Source organism: Chlorocebus sabaeus, chromosome 19, assembly GCF_047675955.1.
Source record: "Chlorocebus sabaeus isolate Y175 chromosome 19, mChlSab1.0.hap1, whole genome shotgun sequence".
In the NCBI taxonomy this organism is placed as follows: domain Eukaryota; kingdom Metazoa; phylum Chordata; class Mammalia; order Primates; family Cercopithecidae; genus Chlorocebus; species Chlorocebus sabaeus.
The window spans coordinates 5,649,131-5,673,838 of NC_132922.1; the positions used below are offsets into that span (position 1 = coordinate 5,649,131).

The 24,708-nt window shown below is 43.8% G+C and overlaps 1 protein-coding gene across 1 annotated transcript; it reads right to left on the reverse strand.

Moving 5' to 3' along the window:
• Positions 1-108: 108 nt before the first annotated feature.
• Positions 109-24,504, reverse strand: NUP50 (nucleoporin 50). Its single transcript, XM_007976057.3, has 8 exons — positions 24,133-24,504; positions 19,978-20,056; positions 16,603-16,686; positions 12,215-12,401; positions 9,424-10,086; positions 6,376-6,457; positions 4,592-4,710; positions 109-3,640 (listed from the first exon to the last, which is right to left on the reverse strand). Exons 2-8 carry the CDS (start codon positions 20,044-20,046, stop codon positions 3,438-3,440), a joined length of 1,407 nt encoding a protein of 468 aa, XP_007974248.1. The 5' UTR covers positions 20,047-20,056; positions 24,133-24,504; the 3' UTR covers positions 109-3,437.
• Between the last annotated feature and the right edge of the window lie 204 nt (positions 24,505-24,708).

Consider the following 24,708-nt stretch of genomic DNA (forward strand, 5'->3'; position numbering starts at 1 on the left):
GTTCTAGAAGTTTCTGGTTGCAGCTTCTGCGTGATTCTTTTCCTCAGGTCTGACTTGTATTCATGCCAAGTGTATCACAGAGGAACATAAGACTGCCATACACTGGGATTTTGTTTACTTTTCATTTATTCACATTTCATGGATTGGTTACACTTCCTCGATGGGAGCATTCAAAACTAACACAAGCTGAGATTATATTGTCTGACAATTCAAGTATTTTAGTTTTAGAAAACAATTTCCTATTTAAAGTAAAAAGCAAACAATTTATAGATCTGATTGCTAAGAAGTTTACATCTCCATTACAATTGTGTCTGCATCAAACGGAGAGTCCTTCGTCCTCAGGATGATTGTTACTGGCTGAGAACATACAGTGGCCTGTGTTCCGAGTGCCTGATTGGAAAAGACCTCCCCATCATCTACCATACTACGGGACAAACCAGTATCTACTCAAATTCCCACTTCCAGAATGAGAGGACTCATCAGGGGTTTAGGAGTTTGCAAAGCCTTCAAAATGCATCGTGCTTGAATTTTGACTCTTCTGAAACAGAATAACAAATGCTCAAAAAACAAACTTGTTTAACTTTTACTGAAAAGGCTCTCAGTGAAAACTTGTTTTGAACTCTACTAGTAAGGTAGAATGTTAGTTTTTCTTCCCCTCTACACCAGAAAAGGTAGTTTTCTCTCTCTCTCTTTTTTTTTGGCATGCAGCATATATAAAATTGTAATCTAGAATTGAAATTGTAAAATATAATAATCCTCTTAAAGAAAATCCATGAACAGTCAGACTTGTCCTTCCATGGAAAACATAATCTAAACTTCTTTAAAAACTGGACATATTTTAAGTCTGTAATTCGAATAATGAAGATGGCATAACAAATTTTTTTGCTTACTAGGAATGCGCAAAAGGATGAGATGGATACACAGGTTTTAAAAAAAAAAAAGGCCACTGGGATACTTAGTATTTGCCAAGATGCAAAACAATTTTAGAATAACAAAATACACACCTTACTTTAGGCCACGTATATGATACACTTCATAGATTCTCAAAAAACGAAAATTTCAGTCCACATTAAACATTTTAAAGCATAATTGCTAATATTTTGTTAAAAATAAGTCAAACTAGACGCATAAATCAGAATTACCTGTTAACATAGTGGGGAAAACAGGTAGGCCCTCCGGGGGCCCCATGCCCCAAGTAAAAGACAAGGAGTTACATTTCACAGTCAAATCCACGTATACTCAGGCTCTTTACACCAACAATCAAAGTGGAGACCAACCAGTTCCTAAAGCATACAAGAGTGATTTTAAGAAAATCCCCCATTCTGAGTTTTATGGTAGACGTGTCACATTTTCCCTGTAATTTTCACTTTAACAGTGATAGTCTTAGCAGCAAAAATTTGCTGGGAATGTTAGGAAAAAAGAAAGCCACACATACCTACTAATTTAAAAATATATAAACTATTTTTTACAGAAGGGGCAGGCTTAAAAGATAATCCGATCATGATCTTTTCATGCCATTTTTTGTAGACTTTCCATACACGCGCAGACGCTAACAAAGTGCTGTGTCATACGCTCTTAAGTGTCCGAAAGATGCCTGCGAGCTTGATTCCAGCTGGTACCAAGGCTAAGTTGCAATAAACTTAAATTTGTTCCCCTTAGTTCTTCATCTTTTTAAAAGTTGAATAAACCTAATGTCAATTGGGCAGGGCGGGTATTAACAGCATCAACCACTTGCTTACTATAAATCATCGGCAACAAAAACTCACATGCATTCTCAATTCTAAAAAGTCAATGTAAAAATAATGGCCACTTCCTAGGTGCCTACTATAGCTATGTCTGACAGCACCCTGTATCAGTACAAGCACACCTCTCTGCACGGATTCATGCAAAGCCACACACTAGGCCAGATTCTCCCGGTGGAATCAGAACACTGAAAGTAGAGCAAGAACCTCATGACAGCGTTGGCCCAATCACACCTCAGGTACTTAGGAGTTCATCATATTTGATCACAAAATTGCTCCTGGCCCCAAACTTTACACCTAAAGATTGTAGTTTTAAAAAAGCCACTGTGCCGTCCACAATTATTCTGACTACTCTCTTCTACATGAGAACGCACAAAGCACCGAAGATCAGAACACACATGTGAGCCCTTGGGCACCGACCCTGAGCCTGTACACGAGATCAGCTGGCACTAGTCTCAAACGATTCATGAGGAATCAAAGTGGATATTTAAACATTCAATTGTGCATCTCATTCCTCTGCCCAGAATCTTCCAAGAACGCTCGTGTTAGTTACCTGACAGCTCTGGAGAAGTGACGTCGATATTCGTGTGCATAACCATGGCTCCCTTCCAAACAGACATATGGAATCTTATTCTTAAAAAAGTAAAGATATTTCAGGTATCAAATGTATAATATACTGCTGTCTAAAGTTAAAGGCAAAATTTACACACGATTTTCTCTTCCATTACCTTATTACATGTTTCCTAGTGAATTCAAATGGCTCGTGTGTCAAAGTTCCCAGGCACGTCACTTGGTCATAGTTTTCATATGCGTGGGGTTGATTATGGTACAAATGCCTATGAGCATCTTCTTTTTCTAGGATGGTCTCGTTTGACTTTCATTTCGTAAAAGGGTTCCCTGTCCATGGTGTAGATGATAAGCTACCAAACTTGTGCTTTTAAACCCATTCCTGGCAATCCCCCGTTATCTTAATTTTGTCTTTAGGGGGATAAAGAAGTTAACACTACCTCATGAATAGAAACTACAAAGCCAAAAAAATCCTTCACGAGCTGTTCATTTCCTTTTAAAATGAAAATGCAGGTCCTGAATTCTCATGAAGCAGCCCACAGGGCTACAGGCCAATGATTCGTATGCTGAGGTGAACACTTAGTACTCACATTTTAGCTTCAAAATACAAATAAAGCAGAGGACAGACACCTGTCACAGCGTGGCAGCCCAGTTCATTTGGTAACAGAATGAGTCTCACACGTCGGCTGAGCCCACCGGAGAGAAGCACACAAGCCAGCTTTCTTCTGAACATAGCCAGGCACCTGTTCAAGAGCCTCTCTGGTGGTGGCGGTGGACCCCAAAACCCACGGGTTGGAAGAGCCTTTGGGAAAGCGAATCGATACCCTGATTGCAGTCCTTGAAGAAATCACTTAGGGTTAGTTTAATAAACAAACGAACATTAAAAAATCTTCCAAAAATTGCATTCGAATGTATTTTAGACTTTAGGCAGTTCTTAAGAAGGGAGAGTGCGGTTTCCTGACACTTAACATTTAAAGGTTTTATTGGCCACATTAATCTTCCTCACAAAAGTTTTAAGTTATCTATAAGTTCTTAGAATGTCAAAGAAGAGAAGAAAAACTGACTAAGTTTAAGGGGCGGTGGGAGAAGCAGCAACTTGGCAATAATTCCGCAGCCGACTTCGCACGTTCAGGCATCCTTTTTCTCCAGTAAAATTTTGTGCAACTCATCTGCATCCTCGCTGGTTTTTACCCGAATCAGCATGGTGACTGGCATGGTGGCATTCTTCTCGTCGATTGGTGGATTTGGAACACAGACGATGAGAACGTTATTTTTCCCTGTTCGCGTACATGGCATATTGGGCGGAATCAGAACATTCAGCAATATGTTGCCTGCATTCAAACAAAACCCATCAAAATTATAGAAGCCACAGCTCCACCAAAGGAGTCTGTAACATGCTAAACATTAAACACTGAAATAACTTATACTTAATGGATCTAACATGGGGAGCCAACAGGAATGGCTCAAAATCAGGACCGGTTCCCTGAGAACCGGGAGGCCTCGGGGAGGACCTGCCCTCACTGTGAGGAGTGGCCTTCGGCCCTCGCTCCAGCCTGGGTCTCTGCAACCACACAGCGTTTCTCACAGAGCCAACAGCCTCACTCAGAACCATCAGCCCTCTCAACACTGTCCATTTTTGCACTGAAGGAAGAACAAGGTGGCACAACAGAATCTTCACTGCACCACAGGACCAAAGGACACCTCTGTCACAGAGGCCGGCACAGCCCCCTGGGCAAGAGTGACACGACCGTAATGTTATTACTCACTAGTCAAGCCTACAGGAAAGAAAAACGCCTCCCTGGAGTTTCTTTCTGCAACACAGCCCCCGTTCTCTACCACTACTGCCCACTCCACCGCAGCCTGCCCGTCTTCCTCCTCCTCCGGGTGCTAGGCTCCTTGCAGTGGACTCTTTTCAGGGTAAACTGAGGGTGGACAGCGATCAGTTAGTGATCACTTGCCATATAAAAAGGATTCCTTTAAAAGGTTAATTTCCTTTGGGTGTTCATTAAACGGTCTAATCTCTAGCTTCTTAGTCACATTTCTAACACAAAGGAAAATGAAAAACCATTTTGTTTACAGTTTCCAACACATCTATGTTTCCTTACACACTATTATCCTGGGACTCAAAACTAGAAATAAGTAAATACAGGATGAATTTGGCCTGAATGTGCTCTGTTTAAAAACTTTAAAAACATACTAATAACCTTGAATCAGCAGGGCAAAGGCTTTTATATACTATGTGATGATGATGATTTTGTGCCAAGTGAAAAAAAGGTACCCACCTAAATTGGTGTCTGCCCGCACCAAAAGCTGTGTCTTCTGATTCGCTGTAGGTTTTAAATGCAGAGTACCTATGCCTTTCTCTTTAAACTCATTGTCTTTCTTGTAAAATAGTTTACACCTATGGAGAAGAAAAATAGGTGCCATCAAGCATTCAGAGACAAATCAAGTCACACAGTTTTCTAACAAGCACTCTTCACACTTGGGTGGAAAATCTGTATTAAATGAGAGTACAGGAAGTTTCAGGATAAATCTTTAAACGATCCAAAAGGAGCCTGAGCAAAAACCAGAATAAGAAAATCTGCTTAGGGATTTTAAAACCCCCTCCCCATTTTTTCAAATCAAACAATGGGCCCCATGAAACTTTTTGTAACACTTTTTGAAACTGTGTTCTCAAGTCAGTCAAAATCAGAGCTCAACACCCCTCCCTCCGTATTCTGCTCCTTTGGCCCTGAGCTCCAGAGAGCTGATCTGGTCCTCTACAGACAGGAGCAAATAAAGGACCAAGCTCTGTCCTGCAGCTCACCCACCTCTCCCTTTTTTTTGGCCTATTTCTTATTTTAAAAATTCTCCTCAAGGCTCCTTCAGTTTTTGCCCAACATTTTGCAACAAATTTGGAAAACATGTTTGGGTAGGGTCTAACTAATAACAAAGTAATCAAATATCTTCCCAGCCTCCTGTGCTTTACATCTCCTGAGGTTATTAATACAAAACCATGGCTCATTTATGTATTTATTTAGAGAGACAGTCTTACTCTGTGGTCCAGGCTGGAGTGCACTGGCATGATCTTGGCTTACTGCAACCTCTGTTTCTCAGGGTTCAAGCAATTCTTGTGCCTCAGCCTCCCAAACACCTGGGATTATAGGCGTGTGCCACCACATCCGGCTAATTTTCATATCTTTAGTAGAGACGGGGTTTCACCATGTTGGCCAGGTTGGTCTGGAACTCCTGACCTCAGATGATCTGCCCATCTCAGCCTCCCAAAGTGCTGGGATTACAGGTATGAGCCACCATGCCTGGCCTTATTTGATTCTAATTAAAAATCTTAAAGTTGAGTCACTCCTTTATGTCATGTGAGTAGTGAAATTTAAAACACACAGAAATTGTTGGCCTCTTTTACACGTTCTTGAAACACCTGGGAATCCCACAGGATGTGGTGACCTGTTACATGGAGAGCTGCTCGCTCATTATTCTGAAATTTCTGCATTACAAAAACACATCTTGAAAGTTTCTGAAATGGCACAAGTGTTTTTTCAGCAAGTATCTTTGTAAAAACTAATCTCATTTAATTGAAAGGAAGATGAAAATTTTTATAGGTCCTGAACAGGAAGGGACGGTTACTGTGCATAACTTTTTGACTATGAGAAAATCCAGAAAGGCCAACCAAATCTCCTGGAAGGGATAAGAGATACGTCCAGGGTAAAGTAAGTGAAGCCAAACCTGAAATCAGTGACTGACTCCGCGATTTCTTTGTTGGGGGAGGAGGAAGGGAGGGAGAAAGACATGGAGAGAAGAGGGAATGGGACGGGATGGGATTGGGAAGATCATAGAAGTGCCTGTCTCTAAAGCACTTTAAAAGAGCTAAAGTGACAGAAAAGAGAGATCTGCCCACCAGGACATTCCTAGAACTGGTTTTTAAAATAAACTGGCCAAGAATTCTTTCCTGTTCCACTTGAGAGCAGGCAAAGCTTGACCCTCAGTCAAGTGCCTTAAGGACATTCTCCGGTCTGAAGCATGCTACCATGTCTCTAAAACACATGCACCCGCAGGCTCTGGTGAGTCTTACTTTTTGGAGTAAAAAGCATCATCTTCTTTTACTTCGGTAACTACTACTTTGGGTGGCTCATCATTCTCTTCTTCATCTCCACCTTTTAGAAAAAAAGACAATAATTCAGTAAGATTCCAATCCAGAGTTTAAAAAAGTGACAGAGTTTTGTTATGTAACACCCTAAACATCCACCTGAGCACTCCATGTAAACTGACAGACCTAACGCAGGGGGATGCCAGAAGGGAGTGCCTGCTGGATTTTAACTATTTTGTGAAAAACAAGAATCCTTTCTAATGGGAACGTATCTCTTAATTCTAAATAACTTCCAATATACAGAAAACCTTAGAATGGAAAAATCTCCATGCTTATGACAGAAAAATAATCATCACTCTATATTCAAATTACCCACTGGAAAATTACATCTCAGATGAGTTTTTAACACCTTTACCCCTGAATATTCCTGTGACCATATCCACAACAAGTATCAGTAATGGCCAAAGATAGAAAAATACTTTTTTTTTTTTTTTTACAGGGGGGCAAGTTGTCGGAGAAATCATTCCAAAACCCCAGTGTAAGTAATTTAAGCTTTGTCTGAATTGCCACATGGGTCACTTCGCTGGTATCAAAGGTATCCCCACAATGGGGTCTCCCAAACATGGGAGACCTAGGCCATTATTTAAACAAGACACTATATAAACACATGTATTAGGCCGGGTACAGTGGCTCACGCCTGTAATCCCAGCACACTGCAGGGCCAAAGCAGGAAGATCACTTGAGCCCAGGAGTTCGAGAACCAGCCCGGTCAACATGGTGAGACCCCCCCAGTCTCTACAAGAAATAAAAAAGTTAACCAGGTGTGGCAGTGCATGCCTGTGGACCCAGCTACATGGCAGACTGAAGTGGGAGGATTGCTTGAGTCCAGGAGGTAGAGACTGCAGTGAGCTGTGATTGCGTCACTGTACTCTAGCCTGGGTGACAGAGCAAGACCTTGTCTCAAAAAAATAAAAAAACCCCACATATATAAAAGGATCCTCTTAAAGAGAACGGCAGTTGCATAAAAACTCACTAAAAAGCAATTCTAAGAAAAACAACTGTAGTGCTCAGATAATGAGTCACACGACGACCCATCTCATCACTCCAATCTCCGCAGTCACATGACTATCCATCTCACCACTCCAATCTCCCCGGTCACATGACTATCCATCTCATCACTCCAATCTCCCTGGTCATGTGACTAGTCATCTCATCACTCCAATCTCCCTGGTCACATGACTACCCATCTCATCACTCCAATCTCCCCGGTCACATGACTAGCCATCTCATCACTCCAATCTCCCCGGTCACATGACTAGCCATCTCATCACTCCAATCTCCCTGGTCACACAACTACCCATCACTCCAATCTCCCCGGTCACACGACTACCCATCACTCCAATCTCCCCAGTCACATGACTCTCCATCTCAACACTCCAATCTCCCTGGTCACATGACTATCCACCTCAACACTCCAATCTCCCCGGTCACATGACTAGCCATCTCATCACTCCAATCTCCCCGGTCACACGACTACCCATCTCATCACTCCAATCTCCCTGGTCACACGACTACCCATCACTCCAATCTCCCTGGTCATATGACTATCCATCTCAACACTCCAATCTCCCCGGTCACGTGACTATCCATCTCATCACTCTAATCTCCCCAGTCACGTGACTATCCATCTCATCACTCCAATCTCCCTGGTCTCCTGATGCGTACACTGATAACCAAGGGCAAGGAACAGGCGCTCACTGAGGGGCATCCTGCATTCACTGGGACTCAATTCAAATCCAGCATCACTGTGTCCCAGTGCCTGCCTCAGGAAAGACTCCCCATTTGTTTTAGTTACATGAGGCAGAGAAAAAATAAAAAGGGGAGACCCTTGTTTCACCCTGTGCCCAAAGGGCCCGTGCCAGAGGATAGACTTGAAAGTAGGACAAGGCAAAACAGTAATGGAAGTCTAGCCTCCTGCTAGAAAACCATAATTCTAAGGATCAGTATGTTCATATGTCTGAAAAGTACACTTTTTCTTTTGTTGAGGCAAGGTCTGTGTTGCCCAGGTTGGAGTGCAGTGATGCATCCATGGTTCACTGCAACCATGAACTTCTGAGCTCGAGATACTCCCCTCAGCCTCTTGAGCAGCTGTGACTACAGGCACCCACCACCTGGCCTGGTTAATTTTTTAAAATTTTTATAGAGATGACGTCTTGCTATGTTGCCCAGGCTGGTCTCAAACTCCTGGCCTCAGGTGAGCCTTCCACTTCGGCCTCCCAAAGTCCTGGGATTACAGGTGTGGGCCACCTCACCTGGCTTCACTTTTAACTGCTTACAAGTAGGCATCTTCACAGACATCATTTGTTCACAATCACCATGTGAGGAAGCAGCATTATGACATCACCCCACTTTTTAAGCTAACAACAGCGGGAGTGGAGGGCCCAGACTAAGGCCCAGACCTTTTGCCTGGTCTGGGGCACTGATGCTACATACAGGAGACATCACTTAGACACCACTGCTGTCCTCTGGAAAGGAGGTGCCTCCAAACCCACAAGAGGAAAACACTGTTGATTTGTTCTCTATGGCTATGAAAAGTCTACATTTTTAACGTAGTCAAGTACTGTTTTGCCACATGACTTTATTTACAGTCAAATCTCCTAAGTACAAATCAATTCAGGGGACATTCATGATGAACTTGATGAACTTTTTCCAAAACACAATTCTCAAAAAACGTCTTTAATTCACTTCTTTTTTATATGCTAAGCCATGTGTGTTTGAGACTTTTCAAAGTCAGGTGTTTCCAAATTCATTTTATTTTTAATCCTTATAAACAACCCTACAAAATAGGTCTTACTCTTTTATAAAGAAGGAATCGGAAACTCAGAGAAGCCGATTAGCTCTGCCCAGGATCACACATGGAGAGGACGACAGCGTCTCAATGTGGATCCAGATCCATTCGGAATCAAAGTCTCTGTGTTTCCCAAGACACAAATCTTATGCAAACCTCAACCCAATGCCAAAGCTGGTACTTACCTTTGCATTCACCACTGTCACCTTCCACTTGGCCCTCCAGTGGTTTGGTGGGAAATGGTGAAGAGCCTGGTTTACTCTGGGTGGTATCTTTACCAAATAAACTGGAGGTTCCAGGGGAAAATGAAAATCCAGTCAGGGGGACAGAGCTTAATGGGCCCAAAACAGAGCTATCAACTTTCTTGCCGAAATTAAACGAGGCACTTGTCGCTCCTAGTGATGGGTCCGTTTTCTTTTCAGATGCAACCTCCACCTTCTTGTCAGGCGCATCTTCAGTTTTGTTGCCATGAAACAAAAACGTTGACTCTTGCTGTAACTTTGCTGAGCCGAAAAGGGAAGGAGACTGTGTTTCAGCCGCCGTTTTGTTAGATTCACTTTCAGAATTCCTGCCACCATTCCCGTGTTGCTGTTCAATGTTTGCTAAATATTTCTCGTAGTCTTTAAAGATAGGTGTCAGATCACAGAGGGGGTTTGTATTCACGTGCTTCACTATCCAATCCCGCACGGAGCAGTTCAAGGCGGCCAACTGCTTGTGATAGGCATTTCCGACACAAGCCTTACTGGAAGCAAGGCCAGAGGAGGAGGGCTGCTGACTGTCCCCGTTAGTTTTGGGATTTGAAACTTTTTTATCAACCAAGGCGGTAGGGCCATTTGCAGCAAGAGAACCTATAGAAAGTTAATAATTAAACCATTTATTTAGACTAATTTGATTAAGTCATCTAGATTTTTATGCCACTCTGCCTTTACACTTCCTGCTTTGACTGTATCTCCCCCTCCACCGAGACGGTCTTGTTCTGTCACCCAGGCTGGAGTGCAGTGGCACAATCTTGGCTCACTGCAACCTCTGCCTCCCGAGTTCAAGCGATTCTCCTGCCTCAACCTCCCGAGTAGCTGGGATTACAGGCACCCACCACCACATCTGGCTAATTTTTGTATTTTAGTAGAGACGGGGTTTCACCATGTTGGCCAGGCTGGTCTTGAACTCCCGACCTTGAGATCCTCCCGCCTTGGCCTCCCAAAGTGCTGGGATTATAGGCATGAGCCACTGTGCCCAGCCTACTGTATCCTATTTTTGTGACAGCTCAAGAAGTATGTGTTCAAGGAGTAGTATTTACTAACTGGTTATCAGTAAAGCCGATGAATAAAGATCAAGTCAAAGTTTATACAAGAACACTAACCACCATATGCTTGTTCTACACATTTAAAAAATAATCTTTTCCTTCAAAAGGACACCTATTTGAGATGAGATCAGGCATGTCCAGGGTGGTGTGGCTGTAGACAAAAGGATGCCTATTTCAAACAGCACTGTCAGAATAGTAGGTCAGTATTAACAATACCCAAGGTTCTTGGAATGGACAGTATTAAAGTATAGTCGCCCCTCTGTACCTGCAGGTTCCACACGTGTGAAATGCAGTCCTTAGCCAGGTGCGGTGGTTCATGCATGTAATCCCAACACTTTGGGAGGCTGAGGCGGGCAAATTGCTTGAGCTCAGGAGTTTGAGACCAGCCTGGGCAACATGGCAAAACCCCATCTCTACAAAAAATGCAAGAATTAGCTGGGTGTGGTGGTGTGCACCTATAGTCCCAGCTACTGGGGAGGCTGATGGGGGAGGATCACTTGAGCTCCGGAGGTTGTGGCTGCAGTGAGCCAAGATCATACCAATACACTCCAGCCTGGGTGACACAGCGAGACCCTGTCTCAATGCAGTACTCCGGGGATGAGGACTAGTGGATACAAACACTTTTCCTATCTAAGAGTTATGTGGTCTGACTATGGGACTTGAACATCTGAGGGGGTGCTGAAACCAGTCCCCAGGATACTAGGGGATGGCCGTAGTTAGAAATCTTTACAGAGGCTGGGCGCAGCGGCTCACAGCTGTAATCCCAGCACTTTGGGAGGCTGAGGCAGGTGGATCACGAGGTCAAGAGATTGAGACCATCCTGGCCAACATGGTGAAACCCTGTCTCTACTAAAATCACAAAAATTAGCTAGGCGTAGTGGCGCACGCCTATAGTCCCAGCAACTCGGGAGGCCGAGGCAGGAGAATCGCTTAAACCCAGAGGCAGAGGCTGCAGTGAGCAGAGGTTGCGCCACTGCACTCCAGCCTGGCGACAGAGCAAGACTCCAACTCAGGGGGCAAAAAAAAAAATCTTAACAGAGAGCACTTATTTTAAATCACACTACACATTCTGCCAAATTAAAATCAAACAGTACATACTTTCAGAAACATTAGCTAAATACAACCAACCAGTCAGGATCATTTCCAAGCTTTTAACCCATGTTGCTAATTCCAGGAGTTTTTGACTAATTCCCTCAAAACAGCATCAGGCAATCAACACATCCCATACCCAAACCAATCGAGCGTGGGAGGGACCCTGGTCACGGAGAACCTCATCTGAGTTCCCACTAGCTGCTTTGGTGCGAGGCACACAGAAAGCCCTTGGACACAAAGGGTCTACCTAGCATTTTCTTTTCTCTCTTGACTCTACGTCAATTCTGAGGGTCATTCTCCTTTCAAAATTGAACATTCTGAGGCTTAGAGGCCAGGGGTCACACAACTGGTAACTGGCAAAGCTGAGAACAAAATCGAGATGTTTTGGATCAAAAGCCTGTGCTCTGCCCACTTACTCTGTAAATAACCAACACTTCCCTAAGTCTCATCTCTTTCATTATTACGCTGGTTTTGCTCACATAGTTCCAAGACACAGGGTAGGTATAAGAAAAGCATCTTTGCAAAGCTATTTTCCATAGATTATACTTACACAGGTGGCTGGGGGATGGGAGCCTACTTACCAAAGGCTACCTTGGGCTCTGCCGCTGCCTTAGCACTGGTGAAGGGAGGGGCACTGGTTATGTTGTTTCCATTCGACAGTCCTTCCAAAGGCTTCCCTCCAGCACCACTACCAAATCCAGGAAACCGTCCTCCTCCGGAAGGTACAACCAAACCTTTAAAACCTTTAAAGGCTCCTCCACTGTCAGACTGAAATATGAAGAAGGAGCACACATTAGGTAAGTATACTTTCTATTACCAAATAAGCAAGTGAGTGACTATAGCATCTTGGCTAAATAGCACCTAGACTCCATATGCAGTCAGCATTATAAGGCAAACTGCTGGCACAAGTAGAAATAAGAAATGAGATGGGAAGATTCTATTCATAAGAATGGCTTTGCAACCCAAAGCTGCCTTCCTGAAACAGGCAGGAAGGACATTTAAAAAATATATGTGTATTTTTAGGACATAAAAAGTAAGAAAGACGAATGCAATAAACCTGTGTACCCACTGCCCAGCCTCAGAATTACTGAAGTGTCTCAAAACTAAATCCCAGTGACAGATACTTCACGTACTACTCAGCCAAAGACCATTTACTGCCTAAAGAAATTATAAAAACATCAAGTTAACTAAAAATATCCATTTGCCTAATTTCTTAAGAACATCGGTAGCTTGCAACCTGCTTTCAGACTACAAAAACTTAGATGATCAAGTCTCAAATCTACATGTTCCTGTTAGTTGAACAGCCTGGGACAACTTCTTACTCTCCTTTTCCTCACTGCTTCCTTAAACTGTTTAAACTGTTCCTTAAAATTGTTTTAAGGAGGTTTTTCTAGTAGGCCTTTTCCCTTTGTGCTAGCCTGCTCACATCTCTAATCTAAAATGCTCTGGAAATGTTTGGCATTCCTTACAAATTCTAAAGTTCCTCTCTGCCCCTGGAACTTTTGGAGAAAGGTTCCTCAGTTTATAGTGTTTTGCTAAATAAACTCACCACAATTTTTAGAAGCCCTTTGTTGTTGTTGTTCAAAGAAGTGATTACATTATAGGAAGTGATCTGCTTCTTAGACCAAACACCTAAGAAAGTTCACAAATCTTAAGTTTCCACGAGTGAATTATAATCATGATTTCACCAAAAAAAGAAATTAAAGTGGAACCCCTTCATGTACTAAATAGGCCAGTTAGCCTAAACATTAGTGCATGTTTTTCCAAAACCGAAGTGTCAATCTCATCTACGGAATTTCAGATGTTTACTGACCACTGATATATTTACGGCAATAAAATTAGGAAAAGAATGTAAAATTCTAACTTGTATGAGTTTTAATGCACATAACAAATACAGCTTAGATTCTATTGCTCTAAATTTGATTTTTCGTCATTTAAAATTCCAAATACACCAAACTGATAGCTGTCATTTTAAAACAATGATTCATGGACAAACTCAGAGCCTTCAATTTTGCACAAACTTAACAGCCACTTGGTTTTTCTAGGGATTTTAGAAATTGCTGATAGTAAACTGGCTCTAGAATCATAACAAAAATTCACGAACCACAAGTTAAACAAAAAAAGATATTCAGAAAAATGAGAGTAAAAGTTGATTACGATATTCACCAAGGGGCCAGCGTGTGGCTCACACTTACAATCCCAGCACTCTGGGAGGCTGAGGCAGTAAGGTTACTTGAGTCCAGGAGTTCAAGACCACCCTGGGCAACAGAGTGAGACCCCATCTCTACAAAAATGCAAAAATTAGCTGGGTGTGGTGGCGTGTGCCTGTAGTCCCAGCTACTCAGGAGGCTGAGGCAGGAGAATTGCTTCAGCTCAGGAGGCAGCGGTTGCAGAGTCAAGATTGTGCCACTGCACTCCAGTCTGGGCGACAAAGACCCTGTCTCAAAAAAAAAAAAAGGGGGGGGGGGGAATACCCATGTGGGCTCCATGGGTACTGACATAGCCCCATATCCCTCAATTTCCCTCATTGGTTTTATTTTTCCCCATGGCACTTACGGAGGAAAAATTAATGCTGTGCATTTGTGTCTCTTCCATAGGGCAGGGAGATTTTGGTCTTTTTTACTCACCAATATATCTCCAGTGCTTAGCAGATCTATTGAATCCACTATTTAGGAAAAGCCACATTTCAGCGTTCTGGTGGGTGACATGACATTTAATTGTCCTAATATACAAGTTCTGATGAAAACTTCAGGCTAAGAGTTACAGCTAAAATTATCTGTGGATTTCTATTATCCACCTACATTGAATTTCCCTTAGTAGCCCAAGGGCTCCTCCCCTCTCCCTCCCTCGTCCCTTCAGCTTAATTGTAGATTATGGTCTGTACTGTTTCTATCTCTTGACCTTCCTTCGGTTCCACAGGTGGACTACCCCTCCTTCAGAATGGCTTCCCTCGGCTTCTGCAGTGAGCTGTTGTTCCTCCTTCCTCGTAGGGCCCTCCACCTGCATGCCTCTTCTCGCCTACTCCCATGGCTTCAATCCCCACATGACGAAAGCTCCCGGAGCTGTGATCCTTGCCCTAATTCCTGTTCTCTACCTAGTGGTCTTCTAGGGCGCTCCACTTGAGCGTCCCAAGGCCTTTCAAATACAACATTTCTAAGACCAACCATTTCCTCCTTAATTAAACTCTCCCTTCCCTCATGTATCTTCTCAGTGAAAGAGCCATCAACCATCACTCAGCTCAACACCTACGTCTACCACCTAGTCACCAGTCAAGGCAATTCATAAAATCAGACCAGAAAAAACAAACAAATAACAACACCTGAAGTTCAAGAGGTTTACTGTACAATAGGCAGGGAGAAATGTATCGTACACTTGAAAACAATACCATGTTGTACACCATAAGCACGTAATTTTTGTCACATCAGAAATACAATTTTTAAGCAAAATATAAGTAATTAATAACAAAACAGAAGACCTAATCTCTAGCTTGTATCTGAGATATGCTTCCTCTGTACCTACTTCCTTTCTTGGCAGTGCAACCCGTTAACCTGAATTCTACACGAAAGAGCTTTTACAACGTCAGGAAATGAAGCTCCTCTCATGCATCTGAAGCGTGCAATGGAGCAGAGAGAGAGCACACACTTACGACATTAGCCATAGCATTCTGAAGTTCAAGACTACCCAGAACCACCTGAGAATCACTTTGATGTATGGTTATGTATCTCTGCCTCGAATCACACTGTATTAGTATATACAGTAATATATTTTAGGAAAATCGTGAATACTTTATCTTTGTAATATGAATTGTTTTCCCATTAACACATACCATCATTTATCAGACACACTGCGTGATTGGCTGTTGTAAACCTCTGACTGCCTCCCCACCACTGCCACCTACCTGGCTCCCTTCCTTACATGTTTTCAAACTTAATAAATTTTATAATCAAAACTTTGGCAATGTAATGAATATTTTTGTAATAACAATTTAATTTCATTGTTTCTCAAAGTGTGAGTGATATACCTTTCCTATCCTTTTTATTTGGAAATAAAAGGGAAATAAGCTTCATGTCCCTTAAGGAGAATGCTTAGGAATGGAAAGATTTCCGCTCCCGGGATGTCTGCGTTGTGCTCACTGGTGCGGCACCTCTAACCTGACCCTCTGAGATCCTCCAATGACGGTCTCCTTGGAGCATCACGTTGGTGCTCAAAAAGCTTCAGATCTTGGAGCACTTTGGATATTCAGATTAGAGACACCCAAAAATATAGTCTATTCTTGATGTTTTAAACATCACAAAATGTGGGGTAGGGTAGGTTTATTTCAAAGCTGCCACCCAGGATGTTCAAAGCGGCTTCTCCTGCCTAACACCAGATGTCCAGGCCACCAAGACCACACACTCTTGCGTCTAGAATGTATCTGAAGGGAGAGGATGTACTCGGGCAGAGTTCTTAGATGCAGAGTGATTGCTTAATAATCATCACCACATTATTTCAATTTAAGAGTTACAACTCATCTTTCACCTTTCTTGGCACAGGAATGAATCATGTTAATATACTATACTAGAAAGAAAGTCCACACCTAAAATGCTTCTAGTATAGTGAAAGGGCTCCTCCTACCCAGGCCTCGATCCCAGGGAGCAGACAAGACTCTCAGAAGATCCTTGCATTTTCCTTTCTTCCTCCAATCTGATGCCACTTCACCCACCTCTGTATTGCTTTGCTAGTTTTTCTTCTCCATATTGTCACTCAACTTGAATTTGTCTATATTTATCTTATTTTCTCCACTGGATAAGCTCTCTTTAAGGTCCAGACCTTACATTTCTTATTTTTTTTTTATCTCCCATGATCTACATTAAAGAATAAGCATTTTAAGAAAGGATTTGTTGATATCATTGCTCCCAGCGGAGGGAATGCTGTACAACTCAGAAATCAAATGAGTATTAAATAGCAAGAGCTATAAGGAGGTACTCACTTCGAATCCAACATTTCTGCGCTTTGCTTTCTTTATAGCTCTATTCTTCAAGACTTCCTCACTGGCCACGGAGAACGTTCCCACCTGCAAGACAATACAAATTCAACAGCAGTAAGATAAAGCCAAAAAGATGACAAAATACTCAACAAGAAGAAGCTAGAACTGAGCCACTGTGCCTGGCCTCTCAAAAAATAAATTTTGGCCAGGCACAGTGGCTCGGGCCTGTAATACTAGCACTTTGGGAGGCCACAGGTCAAGAGTTTGAGACCAGTCTGGTCAACATGGCGAAACTCTGTCACTACTAAAAATGAAAAATTAGCTGGACATGGTGGCGGGCACCTGTCATCCTAGCCACTTGGGAGGCTGAGGCAGGAGAATCACTTGAACCCGGGAGGCAGAGGCTGCAGTGAGCTGAGATAGCGCCACTGCACTCCAGCCTGGGCAACAGAGCAAGACTCTGTCTCAAAAAAATTAATTAATTTTGTTATTTATAACATACACACGATTTTTAAGATGAGTCCTGCCCAACGTACAAAGGCCACAGAGGCACCTAGGACCTCGCTGGAAAACTACTGCTCTTCCAGGTGTGCGCAAAGTGCACTCATGTCCACATATCTGATGTCCACATCAGAAATCTGCTGAATATATTCGGCTTTAGTTTATAACCTTTTTTTTACCCTGTAGGGTCGGAATAAAATATTTCCCATGAAAAAATGCTCACCTATAGTTGTTTCAGATCATATTAAACTTAATGGGATCCTACACTCATAGAGGGGACGTCTGGCTGCACTTGCCCCAAGTTAAATGGACTTAACTAAATGTAATCTTTCCACACATTTCATTAGCATATGTTCAAATGGGAGCTCTTTCATTCCTCAATATTTTAATGTCTAAGCAAATTGTTACATGGTAATCTAGATGTTACTATAGCCCAGAACGTAACTGCTTAAGATCTTAAACCAACAACAAAAAGCCAAAAACCCCCATAACCAAAGATTTTAGTTAAAAAGCACCAAGTTAGTTTTGACCCTGTCAAAACATTCACATCCTTGTGATTCATAAACATATGAGAGGCGATACACTTGCAGAGAAAAAAAAGTACTAGTACCAGAAAGATTCCGAAAGAAGGAAGATGACAGTCTAAGAATAAGCCTGGAAACACTTGCAAGTTTTTAAATTTTTCTTTTTTTTACTTAGCACTATGCTGTTAACCTGAAAGGCTAACTTGGTTACAGATTTCCTTAGTCATCTGGCCTGGGGGTAACACACTGCTGATAAGGTATTATTGGAGAGTCCAGCCCTGCAGTGCTTTGTGGGTGTTCTCCCTGAAGGGGAAAAAAAGAGATTTTAAGAAATAAAGACACAAAACAAAGAGATAAACAGCTAGGCCTGGAGGACCCTTACCACCAAGACACTAGACTGGTAGTAGCCCTGAAAGGCTGGGCGTGCTGATATTTACTGCATACAAGACAAGGGAGCAGGGTAACAAGGATGAGTCGTCCAGATTGATAAGGTCAAGCAAGTCACGTGATCATGTGACAGGGGGCCATTCCCTTTTAGGTAAAAGGGAGCCGAAGCAGAGAGGGAAGGCAGCATACGTCAGCGTTTTCTTCTATGCACTTGTAAGAAGGATCAAAGACTTTAAGACTTTCACTATTTCTTCTACTGCTATCTACTAAGAACTTCAAAGAGGAACCAGGAGTACGGGAGGAGCATGAAAGTGGACAAGGAGCGTGACCATTGAAGCATAGCACCACAGGCCTCTGGATGACTGTGGGCAGGCCTGGATAATATCCAGCCTCCCACAAGAAGCTGGTGGAACAGAGCATTCCCTGACTCCTCCAAGGAAAGGAGACTCCCTTTCGCGGTCTGCTAAGTAAAGGGTGCCTTCCCAGACACTGGCGTTACCACCTGACCAAGGAGCCCTCAAGTGGTCCTTATGTGGGCGTGACAGAGGGCTCACCTCTTGCTTTCTAGGTCACTTCGCACCATGTCCCTTCAGCACCTGACCCTATACCTGCCGGTTATTGCTTGGTCATATCAGTAGTACAACAAAGAGTAATACTAAAAGCTAATGATTAGTAATGTTTATAGTAATGACTGATAATGTCCACGATCATCTCTATATCTCATTTGTATTATAATTATTCTAACTATTTTCTTTATTACACTGAAACAGTTTGTGCCTTCAGTCTCTTGCCTCTGCACCTGGGTAATCCTTCAACCACATCCTGTAAGTACAGCTGTGTTTTACTCTGTTTCTTAGACAGAGTCTCACCCTGCCGCCCAGGCTGGAGTGCAGTGGTGCAATCATAGGTCACAGCAACCTTCAACTGCTAGGCTCAAGCAACCCTCACGCCTCAGCTTTCCAAACTGCTCTGACTATAGGCTCAGGCCACCATGTTCAGCTAATTTAAAAAAATTTTTTTGGGTCAGGCGTGGTGGCTCACGCCTGTCATCCCAGCACTTTGGGAGGCCGAGGCAGGCGGATCACTTGAGGTCTGGAGTTTGAGACCAGTCTGGCCAACATGGTGAAACCTTGTCTCTACTAAAAATATAAAAATTAGCTGAGTGTGGTGGCGCACACCCATAATCCCAGCTACTTGGGAGGCTGAGGCAGGAGAATCACTTGAACCTGGGAGATAAAAATTGCAGTGAGCCGAGGTCATGCTACTGTGCTCCAGTCTGGGTGACAGAGTGAGACTGTCTTAAAAAAAAAAAAAAAAAAAAATTTTATAGAGACTGGGGTCTCTCTATGTTGCCCAGTCCTATTGTTTACGAGGGAAAAATGATCCGATTTCCTCAGGGGAGACCATTTTTATTTTGCTGGAAAAGGAACTAGGCCAATCTAAATTCTGTTCCTATAAATGCAATTGTTAGGGGTCTCAGATCTACCATTAAGAAGAGGAAATAAAGCAGGCCTCCAAGAAGCATTACGGAAAGGGAGTACCACAGACCGAGATGGTGATGGCATACTACTTTCACATCTGAGCAGTGTGCTAAGTTCATGACTAGATAACCTACCTCAGCCTTCAATCATGACTCAAATGGCTTACTGCAAACCATGGGTTTAGAATGCTTCAAGTATACGAAACTCAGGAGGAAACTGCTTCTACTAAGGAGAATATTTAAGGAGCAGGCACTAGTGGAAAAGCACATCTAAATGTAATTAATACATTTCTACACTAACTAGAGATCACAGAAATGTAATTAATAGCTACACTAAGTACAGGTCATGTGATTTCTTGTCATCTGCCATTCATGATGTTCTTAGAAAGGTCTTTTAGTTCTGTCACAAGTCTTCATGAGGAACCCCAAAATGAATTTAAAAGGTAGAAGAAACAGGAAATCATTCTTAGAGAAGCTACTTTTTACCTCTTCAGCTTCATCTTCTTGATCCCAATTCCTATCTGTCAGTTCCTTCTCAGCATTTCTTTTGGCCATGTTTTCGAACCTGTTATAGAAAACAGAAGCAAGGAGTTCATTTCTTTAAAAGAATAAATTCTTACAAAGAATTGTAAAAATTCACTCTAGCATGAAGTAAGATAAAAACATCTCTGATGCCACTGGAAACTGCTTTAATGAGAACTTCACAATGGTGCTGCTAGGCTCCCAGTGTTACAAATCAATAAAGGTTTTTTCCAGGAGGCAAAAGAAGATTCCTAGGGAACACCAGCACTCCTGAACAACACTAAACCAACTCCATTTGGAAAAATTAAAAAGAAATATCAATTGATTTTAAAAAATCTGGAATCTGAAGTACGTATATATGATCAAAAAGTCCTTAACTTATTCTATGCATATACTTAAAGTTTTGCCATAAGGAAAACAATTTTAATATTTAAAATTCTCTTAAAGATGATGCATTAAAGAAGTGTATCATTCAGTAAGAATACAAGTAATGGGTTGGAAATGCCTTCACAACACGAATATTGTTCTTCAGGCTGCAGCCGACAGAGATACATGGTTCCAAGACTGAACATTTCGTTGCCTCAAATTGTATATTGCCAAGACAATTAGAAGTTCAAAATGATTAACATGGATGTGTTTTCTGAGAACTTACAACCTTTCAAAAATAAATCATTGGCTTAACTCTTGAATACCATGGCATTAGTGGAAGAGGCAGAACTGGGGACAGCATGAACTCTGCGGTGGACTCCGGTGCCTATCCAAAAAGGGTGCTCCTGTCCCTCCCTTAAAATTTACAATTTGTTTTCTGATCCTAATATCATAACAACAACAAAACAAAAAAGTCCATAATCCAGAGCTCCACTCTGAGTGTTATGCTGGCTTCTTCACTAACTCTCCAGCTGGACAAACAAACCTTTCCATTTCCTCTACTACCCACCTCGCCCAGGAGCTTACTGATTAGTTTTGGGGACCTGCCAGGTCTTGTTAAACCTACCTGAACTCCTTCCTGATATTCTCCCCACTCTTGTTTGCCCGCAACACCACAACACACCAGAAGAAGCTTCCTAGAACTTTGTAGTCACTGAGATATAAGGTGATACATCACTCTTTAGTATCTAAAAGTAAAATGCAAACGCTGGCATTCCAAAGGCCTCTACAATTTGATGACCAGTTGAGTAATTACACAGGGGCTGTCAGCTTGTAATACATTTTAGTGATTTTTAAATTGTATAAGTATGTGCTATTTTTCTGATTACAAATGATATTAAAGTCCAAGATTCTAAAATAGAAAGTATGAGAATACACTTTCCATTCGCTGGGAACCCTCTCTTTTTAATGCCCGGCCAAAAATACTTGGTTAAGTTTTGTCATTAATCTTTGTCATACAAACAAAAACAAATACAGGAATACACATAATTCTTTACGGTTCAGAAACCAGGTCTCTATACGGATTATTATTATTATTATTATTTTTTGAAACGGAGTCTCGCTCTGCAGCCCAGGCTGGAGTGCAGTGGCCGGATCTCAGCTCACTGCAAGTTCCGCCTCTCGGGTTTACGCCATTCTCTTGCCTCAGCCTCCCGAGTAGCTGGGACTACAGGCACCCCACCACGCGCGGCTAGTTTTTTGTATTTTTTAGTAGAGATGGGGTTTCACCGTGTTAGCCAGGATGGTCTCGATCTCCTGACCTCATGATCCGCCCGTCTCGGCCTCCCAAAGTGCTGGGATTACAGGCTTGAGCCACTGCGCCCGGCCCTCTATACAGATTCTTTTGGCAATTTTTCTACTCATTAACTAACATCTCCGCCAGAGGGTCGGAGAAGTAAGAAGTTGCCAATGGTCACATATGCTATTTAAGATTAATTGTAGGGCCGGCGCAGTGCCTCACACCTGTAATCCCAGCACTTTGGGAGGCCAAGGCGGACAGATCACTTGAGGTCAGGAGTTTGAGATCAGCCTGGCCAACATGGTGAAACCCCACCTCTACTAAAAATACAAAAATTAGCTGGATGTGGTGGTGGCACCTATAATCCCAGCTACTCGGGAGGCTGATGCAGGAGAATCTCTTGAACCCAGGAGGCGGAGGTTGCAGTGAGCTGAGATCGCGCCAATGCACTCCAGCCTGTGTGACAGAGCAAGACTCCGTCTCAAAACAAAACAAAACAAAAAAAAAAGAAAAAAGAAAATTAACTGTGGAGAAAAAAGGGATGGAGCTGAATGCACAAAAACTGTAACAGTAAAATTTTACCTTCTAACTCATACCCACAATGAAGAGACAGGTGGCACAGCAAAATAGTCTAAATAAATGTAGGGGCTTCCACGTCCTAACACACTCACCAAATCAGTATATAACCAAAAGGCAGGGATCTTTGTTTTGTTTACAGATATACTCCAAATGTCCCAACAGCGCCCAGCTCAAACAGCAGGTGTCCTGTCTATCATTAGATCAATGAGCTGGGGTACTGCATAAAGTATTTCAAAAAATACTGAAAGATCTGGCATCCCAGTTTTGCCATTTTCTAGCTGTGAGAACTTGGGCAAGTTATATTTAATTTTTGTGCCTCAGTTTCTTCATCTGTGGAACAGGAAGTATTAAGAAAGTTAAGATAAACAAAGATTGGCTTAGAACACTGCCTGGAGCAGAGGACGGGCTTAATAAATTATTAAACAAACAAGTGTTATTAGAAGCAAAGGCTATAAACTACCATTTTCCCTCCAAAACGTAAAAGTTGTAGCATGGAAGAATAACTTGGATTACAAACCAGACTTTTAAAAATATTTTACCAAATCCCTGTTTTATTTCAAAGCATGACACTTCAGACAATACATTTTACTTCTATGCTAGAAGTGGGGGGCGGGGGGGAAACCCTCTGTAAAATATTCTGAACAAGGCCTGGCACCTGGCCTTATGTCTAGCTACTATTACGAAGAACTTAAGGGAGGCGGAAGAATCACTTGAAGCCAGGAGTTGGAAACCAACTTGGTCGCTACAAAAATAAAGATGGACATAGATTAGATGAATAAATAGAAATAAAAAATTAGCCGGGCGTAGTGGCGCACACCTGTGGTCCCAGCTACCTGGAAGGCTGAGGCAGAAGAATCACTTGAGCCCAGGAGCTTGAGGCTACAGTGAGCTACAACTACACTCCGGCCTGGTGACAAAGCAAGACCCAGTCTCAACCAAACAATCAATAAAAGGGAATTTAAAAAGCGTCTGCGCTTGTGGGTAAAAAACCACCACATTTGACATGATTTCTAGGTATGAAGCAACGTGGTAGGAGACTGAAAGTCTAGGCAAACTGGAAAAAAACATTATTTGTGCCTGATATAGTTATGTGGTCTCTGGCATCTGGTGTAGCTCTGCCCTTGGAGCTCAACTTGTCAACATCAGCTTAAAACGAAAACACAGATTTGGTTATACTTAATAGTGAGGTGCCTTGTTGAAGGGAGAGAACAAGGGGGCCAACTAAGGAGACAGAAATACCGAATCTCCAAACTGTTCCTTAATGGAACCGAGCAAATGGGTGATCAATGACCCGGGAACGCAGTAAGAAAGTGAAGCTAGGCCAGAGAGGTAATGCGCCCAGGAGAAAAGCGACGAGGGGCGGCCAGAGGGAGAGGAGAATCGAGAGGAATCGCTAGGAAGGAAACGGAGACTACCACGCCAAGACAGCCCTGCCAGCCCCCTACCTCCGCCGGGGCCGCAGGGGCGAGCCTCACTCGAGTCGGACGCCGCAGCCTGGCGAGGCCCAGGGCCCGCTTCACAAACAGCCCACGCTGCGTCGCCGCTGTCATCCCACCCCACCCTCCACCCGTCGCTGCCCACCCGCGCGCCCCGCCCGGCACGCGCGCCCGACCCAGGATCCCTCCCTAGGGTCCCGGCCCCTAGCCCTGTACCCCACTCCCCAGTGTCCCGTCCTCCAGCCCCTCCCCAGGGTCTGGTCCCCTGGCCCCGCACCCCTCCCCAGGGGCCCGTCCCCCGGCCCTGAACCCTCACCCCTCTCCCCAGGGTCCAGTCCCCAGCCCTGCACTAGCACTCCCCTCCCAGGCCCCAGCCCGCTCAGCACCAGGTTCCCGCCCTCAGCCCCTTCCCCTCCTGCGCCGGCCGCCGCCCCTCACCTCCTTGGCGGCTGCCGCAGCACTCGCTAGGTCTTGGGTGCGGCGAAACCCGGGGCGCGGCGGCGCTGGGGTCTGGAGCGTGCTGGTGGTCGTCTGGCTGAGCGCGCTCGGCCGCTTCCGGTGCTGCCCTGCGGGCCTCAGAGAACTTGGTGCTCAGCAAGCCCAGAGACTCAAACACCATGTCCCCGGGGGGGGCTCCTCACGCTGTGTTCGGCAGGGAGGCGAGAGAGCCGGTTCAGCCCGAGACTGCCGTGGTAACCGCGCCGAACACGCTCCGGGCGGCCATTTTGTAACTCGAATCTACCCCCAAAACCAATTCGAAAAAAAGGGAGGAAAGAAACGCCCGCGTTCAGCTACTGCGCAAGCGCGCCGAGGCCTCCGGTAGCAGCGCCTCCTTCCGCCGGCCGGGCCCCTCACGCGGCGCATGCGCCCAGCTCCCTAGAAACCAGCGCCGGGCGGTGCGTGCCCGTCTCGCGCAAGCGCGCACGCGCCGACCTTAATCGCTGAGCCGGCACCCGCAGCGGCGGCTTGGGGTGTTCGGCTCACGTGGGGCTGGCTGCGCGTCTTCCAGGCTGT